Source organism: Colletotrichum abscissum (genome assembly GCF_030869225.1).
Source record: "Colletotrichum abscissum strain IMI 504890 chromosome Unknown Scaffold_73.1, whole genome shotgun sequence".
Lineage (NCBI taxonomy): Eukaryota > Fungi > Ascomycota > Sordariomycetes > Glomerellales > Glomerellaceae > Colletotrichum > Colletotrichum abscissum.
In genome coordinates this window covers 61,517-72,972 of record NW_026850518.1, presented here as the reverse complement: position 1 = coordinate 72,972, position 11,456 = coordinate 61,517, and the positions used below count along the sequence as shown (strand labels likewise).

The window sequence follows — 11,456 nt, the reverse complement described above, 5'->3', positions numbered from 1 at the left end:
CCGCTCAGTACTTGCCCTTAGCCCTCATCTTCCATGTCTTCTTCGCCGCAATCGAGACTGTATCGAGTACATCGTCAGAGTCGAGGCTCGGCCAAGGGTCTCAAGGTCAATGGCCTGCTTGTATGGATGAATCAGCGCCAACAAACGGCGCTGGGGAGGGAAATCGGATTGACCGATGCGCAGAGTATCTACTAAGGCACGGATCGATTACGGCATGGGAAAATGGCTGGAAATAAATGTATGCAGCTAAATGGGGTGATCTGTATTCAGAGGGCTCCGATGAACGTGGGATTTGGGCTGCTTGGGATTGGAATGTTTTAGGAAGCGTTGCGGTGACGATGGGATACGAACTCATGGAGGTTGAGGATGTAAAGATTGGTAGGGCGGGCTGGGCCGATTAGTCCCGGCGTGGGCCCGGCGGTGGGTGCCGGGCAGGGAGTCCACATGCGGCCGACGAGAAAGGTACCCTCGGGCCTATGAAGACCTGGACTCTTCGTGGAAAACAATGTTCCCTTTAGTGATTGTATTAATGGCAAAAGATTTCCATTGATACCGATTATAAGAAAAGATGGTCTATGCGTTTTGTGCTCGCTAGAAAAAGATGTACAGTTGGAAGCTGCTGGTCATGTACTGAGTACGTGTGGGAGTTTAGCCGAGCATATTGTCTCTTTCCCGTCCCTGTCTGGTGATGCCCCTATCAAGATAAGGTAAGTTTACCTTATGTTTCCTTATGTTTAACCCCGCCAGTTCATTGATATCGTCGTGGTTTCTTCTACACTGTCCAATACCCTGCCTCATGATCCCTAACTTTTCTTCCGTTCTGGCCTAATTGCTTTCTTTGCAACATGGCCGCTTTCTTTAGCGGAGAACGGGCTCTGCAACTGTATTGCCTCATGCGTGAGATTACAGTGCCGCCAGCCCTAGTAACTTGGCTCAACATAACTATCTTCAATATGGGGTAGTTGCAGGCTTGCCTAGCCATGGGTGTGGTAAACTAAATCCAAGACGCGGTGGCCCATCTGTGTCTCTACGTTTACTCCTGAAGGCTTCCTCATGGTACAGCAAGAGCTAAGCACGAGATCATCGCAGCCACCACTAGAGCTATCATGGCAGGCGGCGAACGGGAGGGGTTGTTGGCTTGCCCACTCATGCGGCTCCCTCCGGCCCGGGGAGTCGCCGTCACCGTTGTGCTTTGGGTCACCGTCACTGTTGCGACGGAGGCTTCTGGGACTGGAAGAACGCGGAAACCCGTGTTGTTAGAATCACACGTAGGTAGAAATAGTCCAGGATAGAGTCTCGTACGTAACGGGGTTAAGGGAAAAAGGACCGGGGTACTTACGTGGATGTGTGACGCGGTACCAAGTCATGGGGAGAACGTAGAGCTCCGACATGGCGATACAGAAGATAATTCTCCTCGCGTCGGTGCTGCCTTGCGTTTGTAGCATGGTGATTGTATCGCACGTGTTGCTCGGTCCACTGCCCTCTCCGATTAGTACGCGTCCTTTTTGCGCAATTTTCCATGATCCCCAAGTTTCGGCCGGGCATGAAAAGGAAAGAAATGAAAGTGGTCAGTCCTTACCAGTCGGCCTGTCCAGTCGGCCCAACAGCATAATTCCCAAACGGCCCGCCACACGATGTCGCCATCTCACAGAAGGGATTATTCCGCGGACAGCAGACCCCAAACTTACTATCCGCAGCAAAGTAATTGTCTGCCGGACATGTCGCCGAGACCCAGGCGCCGGACTGGGAGTACCACGCGATGAAATTCGTGCGGCCGTCCGAGGACCGGGGGTCGCCTTGGCGGGCGCGGAGAAGACGGTGCGATGCGAAGACCGGGTCCGGGGCCGGAGTGATGGTTAGGTGCGGGGCCTTGTAGGCGCGGTTCGGGGGTGCCGCTGGTTCATTTCTTTGATTTTGTGTGCTGGTTGTGGTCGGGGTCGGAGTGGTTGTTGTGCTGCCGAGGACGACGTTGCTGAGCAGGAGGAGTAAGAGGAGGCGGAGGAGGGATAGTGTCGAGAGAGCGGGCCCGTTCACTGGGGGTGAGATGTGCATCTCGAGAGCGCGCGGTGGAAGCGCTGCTGCAGCTTCATGGAGTGTTTTCTCTCTCTCTCTCTTCTCTGCAGCTCTGTTGATGAAACTTTGCGGTCTGAGGGTAATAGGTCTGAGCTAAGGGGTTCGGGAAGCGGGCTGGTAACAGGTATTAGAGTTGCAGCGGGAAAAAGTACAGGAGAGAAAGAACAACAACGTAGAAGAAAGGAGGGTCACATTCTAGCAACGTTTCCCGACGCCCGAGACGGGCAGGAGGAGAGGGAGATGACCTTTTTACATTTTAGTAGCCTTGGTGTGAGATTTTCGGATCGTTATGTGGAATGGTTTCTGCACATGAGGTCGTGCGGTGGTGCATACACCCACCCCACTCCCAGTTTGGACTCGAGATTCGTGAACCGGATCTGTCGTGCTGATCATGCAAGTTCGAATGGGGAGAGGCCACGCGTGCAGGCCTGGACCAGAAGTTCAGAATGGTGGATGAATCGTGTCTGGTTTGTCAGTACTTCGATGGTATGGGTTTAGAGTACGAGATTCTCGGGTGTTTGGGTGAGCAGGTACGGTAGAGTGAGATCATGATGGGCAAGACTGGGATACAGGGCTTACCGACGGGCCGGCGATGCATCAGAGGGAAGGTATGTGTGTTCAGCTCCAGGCTTCACCCGCAGACGATCTTGCAGGAGCCCGTGAGTCTTGTCAGAAATGTAGCCGTGAACCTAATACGGCGGAACGCGATCCCGTTCGTACTAGGATCATTGCGGCTAGTCTTACGGGACTCTTCACTTGATCTGAGGGAGGTGTGAGATGAGGGGAAGGAGGATTGTGGCCATGAATAGACTTGTGATGTGCGTGAGATCTGGGTAGTTAGGTGAGGACGATGGTTGGTGTAAGCGTAAGATGGTAGGGCTGCGATTGGCTTCAAGGGTGCAGCCTTCTTCGGGGCAGGATACAATCCTATGAACAGGAATAGACTGGACTCTTGATTCCGATTCCATAGGCTACCCATGTCGGGTGGCGAGAGGCTGTCACTTCTCGCCAATTCACAATGGTTGCACTAGTATATCTTCATTCTCGAAATGAGATACTTTTGAGGGTGACAGCATTCATCGCCCTAGTCAAAGTGCGTAAATCACTTGCAGGTGACTACTCGCCCCCTCATTAACCCTCTCGTCTTTCTCAATCTCTTCCACACCAGCTTCTAGAACCGGAAGCCTCGATCCGTTGTCAAATCGCCACTTACATCCCCTCAGAAACATCGGATAAACAGCGTTTGTTCAAGAGCAGGATTGGGAGAATCCGAGGCGAGTAAGGGGTCTACGGCTTCCAGTCGCAGTTAAGGTGAGTAAGTCACTGAGAGTGGTCGCTATCGCTACCGCTGCCGATTCGGCGAGTCTCAAGGCCCCCGTGAACAAACCACTTCCAGCCTTTGAAGGGGGTCGTCCGAAGTTGAGTGCGGAAGCTCGGAACCAGAGTTTGGTAATTGTGAACGTCGGACCAGTTCGCAGCCGTATGGCTCGCACGGCGGTCTATTTGAGTCAGGGTCTTCCCGGTCCCTAAGGCGGTCACTACTTGGTTGCGGAGGGGAGATCACGGATTTCTTCTGCTTACAAGCCTGTGGGCTCATTTCCCACGAGACTTTGGTTTGAGCGAGCCTCTTCATACCATGTTGACTATGCAGCAGATCTCTCCTCTCAATTCGCATACGACTACAGAACCAAAAGGAAATACTATTAGGGGCTTCAAGCTGTCGAGAATGGGTTTATTTTACCTGCTGCCAACACCATACGCTACCATCATAAGTTGGTTCTCAGCCGCAGATACCAATTACTTAGATGGCCGCCGTATAACCTGGTAGAGGCAAAGAGCTGTTAAGTGTGAGTATATTTGTGATGAACCCCGACATCCCAAAACGCAGTAGGTGTTCGTGATGGTGAACTATAACAGAACCCCTCCCACGAAAGGCCACCAGCGATCAATACCTATATGAGACAAACGGCAGGTCAAGGCACGTGTCGGAGAAGTCGAAACCGAGTTTTCATCTCAACACTTGAACCCCGTTGCAGAAGATGCAATCTCAAAACATGACTCTTCACTCCATTGAGGGTAGCTCAGGACTTAGCTAGTTGCAAAGATGGCGGCAGCGAAACGTGGTGGTTGTTGGGTAGTCTGGCGCCTGAAAAGGCGTGCTGCTTGACTGCAAGAAGTGAGGGTCTCTCAAGGGAATCGATACGATTGCTTAAGCCATGTTTACATCGTCCTGCCTGAGTGATTCATGTTTGACCAAATTGTGAGCGAGCTGCCTGTTGCTAATCTGAGCTTGATCCTGCCCGTGGTTGCTAGGAAGTATTGTGGGTTTTGATCATCTCGAGTCTTGAGTAGCCTGTCTGTTCATCAGGTTCTGTTCATCAGGATCTATTCACCAGGACTTCTGGTATTCGATATGTGCACTGAGAGACATCCCTTGATTCACGGAATGCCGACATGCACTCGCTCCGGCGCCGCCGTCACGGTGGACACACCCCCGACATCGGCAACCCGCGGCCGGAAAAGGTGGGGCCCGACTCGGAGGATTGCGAAGCGGATGTCAGCGGCTGACGCTGCGCCCTTTCTTGCAACTACATCATCCCCCGTGCAGGTTTCCCAAAAGCCTTGACAGCAAGTGGAATTTAAGGCTTATAGAGAGCACCAAACTTACGAATCTTCGGTTGACTCACCCATCATGAGCCTGCCATCCTTCCTACCGCCCTTCGCGGGCACCGAGATCCGGACCGTGGAGATGCACACGGCCGGAGAGCCGGCGCGCATCGTATACGCCGGCTACCCAGACATACCGTAAGTCTACCTCCACCAGCATCTCTCACATCACGAGTAAACCACCTTCACCCTCAATGAGAGACCCCATCCCCTAACCGGTGACCAATTCCACTCCTCCAGCGGCACCCTCCTCGAACAGCGTTCCCTCGCCCAAACCGACCACGACCACATCCGCCGCAGCATAATCTATGAACCGCGCGGCCACGCGGACATGTACGGCGCCGTCCTCCGGCCCCACACAGAACTCGTCGACGCAGGCGAAGCGCACATGGGCGCCTTATTCCTCACGCACGAGGGGTACGGCGCGATGTGCGGGCACGCCACCCTCGCGCTCGGCAGGTTCCTCGTCGACTGCGCGGACGAGACGGTCTTCCCGCGGCGGCGGGAGCTGGTTGTTGATGAGGAGCGGCAGACGGTGGAGGTCAGGTTGCATGCGCCCGTTGGGGTGGTGAGACTCACGGTTCCTGTTGTGAGGGTGGATGTGGATGGCAGCACCGGGGACATCTCAGGCTGGAAGACGGATACGGGAAGGCGAATTACGTTTCTTTCTGTGCCGACTTTCGCTACGGCTGTCGATCTCTCTGTCTCGATCCCGCGGGATCTAGGGTGGCCGGAGCTAGGTGACGCCGCAGCCGTGACGATAGACGTTGCGTTTGGAGGTGCATTCTATGCCGTCGTCTCCACTGCGGCTCTGGGCTTTCCGTCGTCTCTTTCGAAGCCGGACGTCAGCGGCCTCAGTAACGCAACCAAGAAGCTCAAGCAAGCCTTCAACGCCTCAGCAGACCTCCGCGCCCGCCTTGAAGATCCCGCAGACGACGAGACGGTTCCGGGTTCGCAGTATCTCTACGGCATCATGGTCACCGACACAGGTAGTAACGACGTCCTCCCTACAGCACAAGGCTGCGCGGGTGCGGAGACGGGACTGTATTTCTTCGGCGACCAGCAAATTGATCGGAGTCCAACGGGTTCAGTCGTGCAGGCGCGTGTTGCGTTAGCTGCTGCGCGGGGCGAGAGGAAACTGGGCCAGTCGTGGACATATCACAGTCTTGTATCGAGGGGTGTTGGCGGGGATCGCGGGGCGTTTGTAGGGACGCCCGTGGAGGAGGTTGAGGTTGGTGGGAGGAGGGCTTGGAGGGTTGAGGTGAGTGGACAGGCTTATTATACGGGCTCGAGTACGTTTGTGATGGAGGAGGGTGACGAGATTGGGAGGGGGTTTTCTTTTCGGGGATTTCAAGGGTGAGGGTCGTGATCTCAACCAACCATGTAATCATTCATTCCGTTGCTTCTTCGAGTTATATCTGAGGGCATCGCTCGCCCTGGGTAGCAGCAAGGTCATGAAAGTTCACGAGCAAGTCACTCATCTCAACAAAACTTACAAAAATTGGAATCTGGGGATCCAGCAAAAGAATAACTCGACGTTGGCCTGATTCGAACAGACGCTCCCGAAGGAACAAGATTTCTAGTCTTGCGCATTAGACCACTCTGCCACAACGCCGTGGAATCAACCCGCTTTGGGCGGGGATGACAGTCTGGCGAGCCCTAGGCGCTCATGTTTGTGTGTCGTAGATAGTGGATCACGACGTGGATTAGGGTCGGACAGGGATGGGTCTTGTGTGTGGTTGGGTCTCTTGGGAACAAAAGCATCGGAACGGTCAAGGCTCTCTCCCCCACCTGACAGATCCCAGAGGTTCGCTTCGAAGCGGACTGTCGTGCGTTGTGGTTAAGAGACATATTGCAATGTAGGAGATGGAAGTTGAGAATAGTGCAACTCTGGCTCTCCAAACTATGCGTTCGGCTTCCCAGAACCCGCGGTTGTTCAGTTTAGCCGATATCTAGGAGCTCAAAATGTCTAAACGGGAAAAACACGCACTACCCCGATGATTCAAACCTTCGTATTGATAGCGCTGTGGCGGCGTAAAGCAGTCATCCTAATCGTCTTGTCAGCGATCTTAGCGCGAGCGGGGAAAATCGACATTTGGCCGTGTAAGATGAGTAAACGTAGGCGGGCAAGTCGTGGCGTCACATCGCATTACCTTACTCCGCGTCAAATATTAGCCGCATGTAATTGCAAAGGGCGTCAACTTCCATCCTGATATTATAAACCCCAAGAAACTGCATCGCAGACATCTCACACAACCCCAGAAAGCCAAGAAGTGAATACGAATAAGCTCTTATATCCAGTCTCAACAACTATCCCAAGATCATCTACACTCTAAAACACCATCAAACAAGAAACCATGACGACCTTTGAGGGCTTCTCCCCCTTCACAGTAACAACCCAAACCTCCCCCGACGTCGTAATCCACGGCATCAAAAGCGGCGACGCAACCACCTCCTCCCTCCCGCCCCTCCTCCTCCTCCACGGCTTCCCCCAAAGCCACCACATCTGGCACAGCGTCGCAACCGCCGTCAAAGACCGCTACACCGTCATCGCAATCGACATCCGCGGCTACGGCAACAGCTCGAAACCAGATGGCGTCCCCTCCTACGCCAAATCCGCCATGGCGCGGGACTGCATCGCCGTCGTGGACTCCCTAGGCTACGACGAGGACACCTCCTTCTACGTCTGCGCCCACGACCGCGGCGCGAGGGTCGCGCACAAGTTGTGCGTAGACTTCCCCTCCCGCATCCGCAGAGCAATCTTCCTAGACATCTGCCCCACGCTGGTGATGTACGAGACCACGAACCTCGACTTCGCAAAGGCGTATTTCCACTGGTTCTTCCTCATCCAACCCTCGCCTTTACCCGAAACCCTCATCAACGCCGCGCCGCGCAAGTTTCTCGAACTCTTCATGGGCGGACGCCAGCTCACGGGCCTGCAAGTCTTCAGAGAGGAGGACTTTGGGTTCTACGCGCAGGTCATGGGCCAGCCGGAGGCCGTGGGCGCCATGTGCAACGACTACCGCGCGAGCGCGACGTTGGATCTCGAAGAGGCGGAGGCGGATCTGAGGGAGGGGAGGGTGTTGCGGACGCCGCTTGTTGTGCTTTGGGGGAAGCACGGGGTGATTGAGAAGTGTTTTGATGCGGTGGGCGAGTGGAGGAAGGTTGCTGGGGAGGGGGTTGAGGTTCAGGGGAGGAGTGTGGAGAGTGGGCATTATATCCCGGAGCAGGCGCCCGAGGAGGTTGTTAAGACGATCAACGAGTTCTTTGTGTGAGGGTTTTGCGGATGTCGTTGGGGGGGTTGGAAGAAAGGCTTAATGACATGATAGGATCTGTGGAATCGAGTTGCCTTCGAGCGAGTTTATGAGCATTTGATCTTGATTTGGCTTTGATACCACGGCGATGCTCGTACTGATACGAATTCTGCACCAGAAACGAGTTAGGTTTAAGAGGAGTAAATTCGTCTCAGAAGGGGATGTGAGTGGCAACTCAAGTTGAACGAGACTGGAAGAAGGGAGCAAAGAAAAGGACACAAAGTGCTGATTGTGGCTGGGATCACAGAAGTCGGTCATGGTGTCGTCTTAACTCGGAGTTCAAGAAGCACCAAAGTCCAACCAGAATGTAAAAGAATAAAGACGGGCTTCGACCGCCGGCCCCGCACCGAACGGCGGCTACCCCAGATGCCGATAGCAAAGCCGTATACGGCATCGGTTCCAGGCTCAGGCAGGTTCTCAAACTTTGGCTTTATACATCCCATAATATATCACACCTGCCGCCGAGCTTTCATGAAAGTTTTTCCTGGCCTCGGCCTACTCAATTCAACAGCAGATGGTATTATTTTTCAGAGCTATGTAAGTTGTCAAGCAACACACGAGACGTTTTATAGACCTCCTTGGCTAGAAAGATGTTGTTGGAATTTGGCTGCTCAGGACTAACGAGCTTAGGCTGAAGGCTATTTTGTTGGAAATGCCCTCGTCTTGAACCGTGCTGTGACACCCATGAATGTGTTTGTCTCTTCCACACTCGTCAATAGTACTCGTAACCTCATCAATGTGTGTTGTGCGCAGATCATGTTCACAAAGCAGTCACATAAACGTGCATACATCATCGCAGTGAGAAACCACCGCAGTGAGAAGCAGCAACGAGATGCTGAGTCGAATCAAACGGCCGTTGCCGTTGAATTCGCATTCCAATGTACCTATTGAAAACCCATTGCCCTCTGCGGTGTCAGCACCCCTGAAGGTAGGGTTCGTGTACATTCTGTCATCCTCACTGATGCCTCAAATTCTCCGCGTTGGGAGCATCTGCACTCTGCATCCTCTTCTCGACGTGACCCACAACGTTGCTGCGGCCCATTCCCGTTTGTGTCCGAATGCTGTTCCTCTCCACCTGCTTTGACCCCACAGGCAGCATCTAGAATGCGAGCTTGCAGCTCCTCTTATCGTTCTAGGCCCTCAACACCTCGTGTTTTGTCCTGTATCAAACCACCAAGTCATGCCGGTTGCTGCCAAAAAAAAAGTTCTCCCTGTTGAGAAAGGTGGGAGACAATGTGAAACGCCTCGTTGAAATCGCACTGCCTCTATCAAATCACCCAGTATGCTGCTCTTCTGCTCGGTTCGACCATGCTGTGTTGCCCGTTGAATCCTCGTCTCCAATGGCGAAATGTCAAAAACTGCACATTTGCTTTTTTTCTCTCTCGTACTGTTGTGTCGACCGTCTAAATGGCCCAGCTGCCCCGTCTCTCTCGTACACCCCATGCGAGGGAATCCAGGCTGTCCAGATCCGGGTGTTGTCTAGCCCACTCGTAGATGTAGGATTTTAGCGCCTTCCATCTCGGGCATCTCTTCTCCTCTGCCAACTCAGCCTCAGCCGGCTCCATCAAATGACCACTTGCCATCTGCTTCGCGTCATCAGCTTCAAGCTCTTCGACACTGACTTGAGCAATCTTGGCGAGCTCCTCGTCAAAGGCCCTTGCCATGGCGGGGTATCCCAGCGACAAGTAGTTGTAGACCTGCGTGATAAAGATGTCGTCGAATTCCGATGCAATCTTCTCCTCCAATGCTTTTTCGCGCTTGAGGCGGTCCTCAAGGCCAGCGAGCATGTGAAGACCCTTGGCCTCGCCCGATCGAACGCGGTGTTCAGCTGTGTTTGGTGTCAGAGTCGCAGACGCATAGTCCGATCCAGGCTCATCCGTCAATGAGCTCTTGCTAAAGGCTGCGGCGAATGGGTCCGCAGGGGTGGCGGCTGGAAGCGGTGTATGCAGCATTCTGGGGCCTTGAAGATGTGGTGGTACAATGGCCTGATCGCTTTCGCTGCCCCGGAAGCAGTAGCCCCTCCACAAGCCGGCTTCGCCCGTGGCATCCCTGTTTCTCTCCTCGACGGTCGGGCCTTCGGTGAAGGGGTGGTCCGGCTCAAGCTTGGTCTGCTTCGGCGAGGGGCATTTTCGGAAAACCAGGTCCTTGCCCAGCATCGGCGGGGACGCCGCCTTGCGCATCTTGCGAAACTCGCTCGTCTCCGCAGGGAGTCCGAAGTTGCCGAACGGGCGGCCAAATCCGCCTTGGGGCTTTCGGAAGCCAGTTTCGGGAACGACCTGCGCAGGTGCAGCGATAGGCACCTGGGCAGGCTTGCTGGCCGCGTCTGGCGGAATGTATGGCATGCCAGTTTCGCCAATGGGCTTGCTCACCGGCTCTGGGGGAGGAAGCTCCGGGCGCCGCGTATCTTGGGTAGCGATTGGGTCAGGCGCGATCAGCGGCATGAAACTCTCGCCAATCGGTTCCAATGGTCCCTTGGAGCTGGTGTCGGTGGTGTGGTTCCTCTTGTTCGTCAACCACATGGGATCCGGCGGGGTGTCGAGTTCCATCCTGTCGAGTTCGGAATCGTTCTTGGTGCTTTCGTCGTCGTCATCGTCAAAGACAGGCGCGTGCTCGCCTCTGGCAACAGCCAGATCCTGGGCATGCTTCTGCATCTCCTTTTGCCAATATCCAACTTCTGAAGACTTGCGGCGGGGAGCATGGCCATGGCGGCCCCTTTGCTTGGCCTGAGTACCGGTCTGCTGTGGTGAGACGCTCTCTGGCGTGCTGTCGTCTCCCGAACTCTCTCTGAAGTAGAAATGGGCGGCGCCTCCCTCACGCGGGCGACTGTTGGGGAACGCTGCCAGAGCAGCCTCTTGCATCTGGCGTTCAGCCTCCATGGCAGCCCATTCCAACATGTAGGTGCCTGCATTCTCATCTTCCGACTCTCTTCGTGCGCCCTTTGGTTGCCTCTGAATCTGTTGAGTCTGGGAAGCGGGCGAAGCAGCGCCATCGTTCAACTTGCGTCTCGACTTGTTCCGTTGGAGGTAGATATGATTCGTGTAGGGTGTGATGTCGGTCTTATCGGTCGGGCGAGTGGCAGGACCAGCGTCGCCCTCCCTACGGGCGCGCCTAGAGGTCTCGATAAGTTGAGGAGCGAAGCGGCGTCTCGGTGCCGGCTGGGTTTGAAGAGAATGCAATTGCGGCGGCGGCTGCTGCATCCGCTGCTCGAAAGGATTGGGAGAGGGCGTTCGCGGGGTGTGTTCGGGAGTCAACTCAGGTGCCGGGCCTGTTTGATGTTGCTGTTGCTGAGATTGCGGTTGTTGCTCGGTAGTCTTACGTACAGACTCGAAGGTGGTCTCGATAGGAACGGGGACGAACCGCCTCCGCGGCTCGGTGGATTGAGCCATGGCGGAGGGCGGCAGA

At 54.7% G+C, this 11,456-nt stretch overlaps 4 protein-coding genes across 4 annotated transcripts; 2 read left to right on the top strand and 2 right to left on the bottom strand.

Moving 5' to 3' along the window:
• Positions 1-1,051: 1,051 nt before the first annotated feature.
• CABS01_15777 (uncharacterized protein) lies at positions 1,052-2,052 on the bottom strand (the record flags this gene model as incomplete). The annotated part of the gene is made up of 3 exons (XM_060549111.1): positions 1,052-1,230; positions 1,340-1,429; positions 1,689-2,052. The coding sequence occupies 3 exons, from the start codon at positions 2,050-2,052 to the stop codon at positions 1,052-1,054; spliced, it is 633 nt and encodes a 210-aa protein (XP_060390967.1).
• Positions 2,053-4,765: 2,713 nt separating this feature from the next.
• CABS01_15776 (proline racemase) lies at positions 4,766-6,100 on the top strand (the record flags this gene model as incomplete). The annotated part of the gene is made up of 2 exons (XM_060549110.1): positions 4,766-4,878; positions 4,981-6,100. 2 exons carry the CDS (start codon positions 4,766-4,768, stop codon positions 6,098-6,100), a joined length of 1,233 nt encoding a protein of 410 aa, XP_060390966.1.
• A 997-nt stretch (positions 6,101-7,097) lies between these two features.
• Positions 7,098-8,015, top strand: CABS01_15775 (uncharacterized protein; the record flags this gene model as incomplete). The annotated part of the gene is made up of 1 exon (XM_060549109.1): positions 7,098-8,015. The coding sequence occupies one exon, from the start codon at positions 7,098-7,100 to the stop codon at positions 8,013-8,015; it is 918 nt and encodes a 305-aa protein (XP_060390965.1).
• A 1,442-nt stretch (positions 8,016-9,457) lies between these two features.
• On the bottom strand, positions 9,458-11,440 carry CABS01_15774 (uncharacterized protein; the record flags this gene model as incomplete). The annotated part of the gene is made up of 1 exon (XM_060549108.1): positions 9,458-11,440. One exon carries the CDS (start codon positions 11,438-11,440, stop codon positions 9,458-9,460), a length of 1,983 nt encoding a protein of 660 aa, XP_060390964.1.
• Positions 11,441-11,456: the final 16 nt, after the last annotated feature.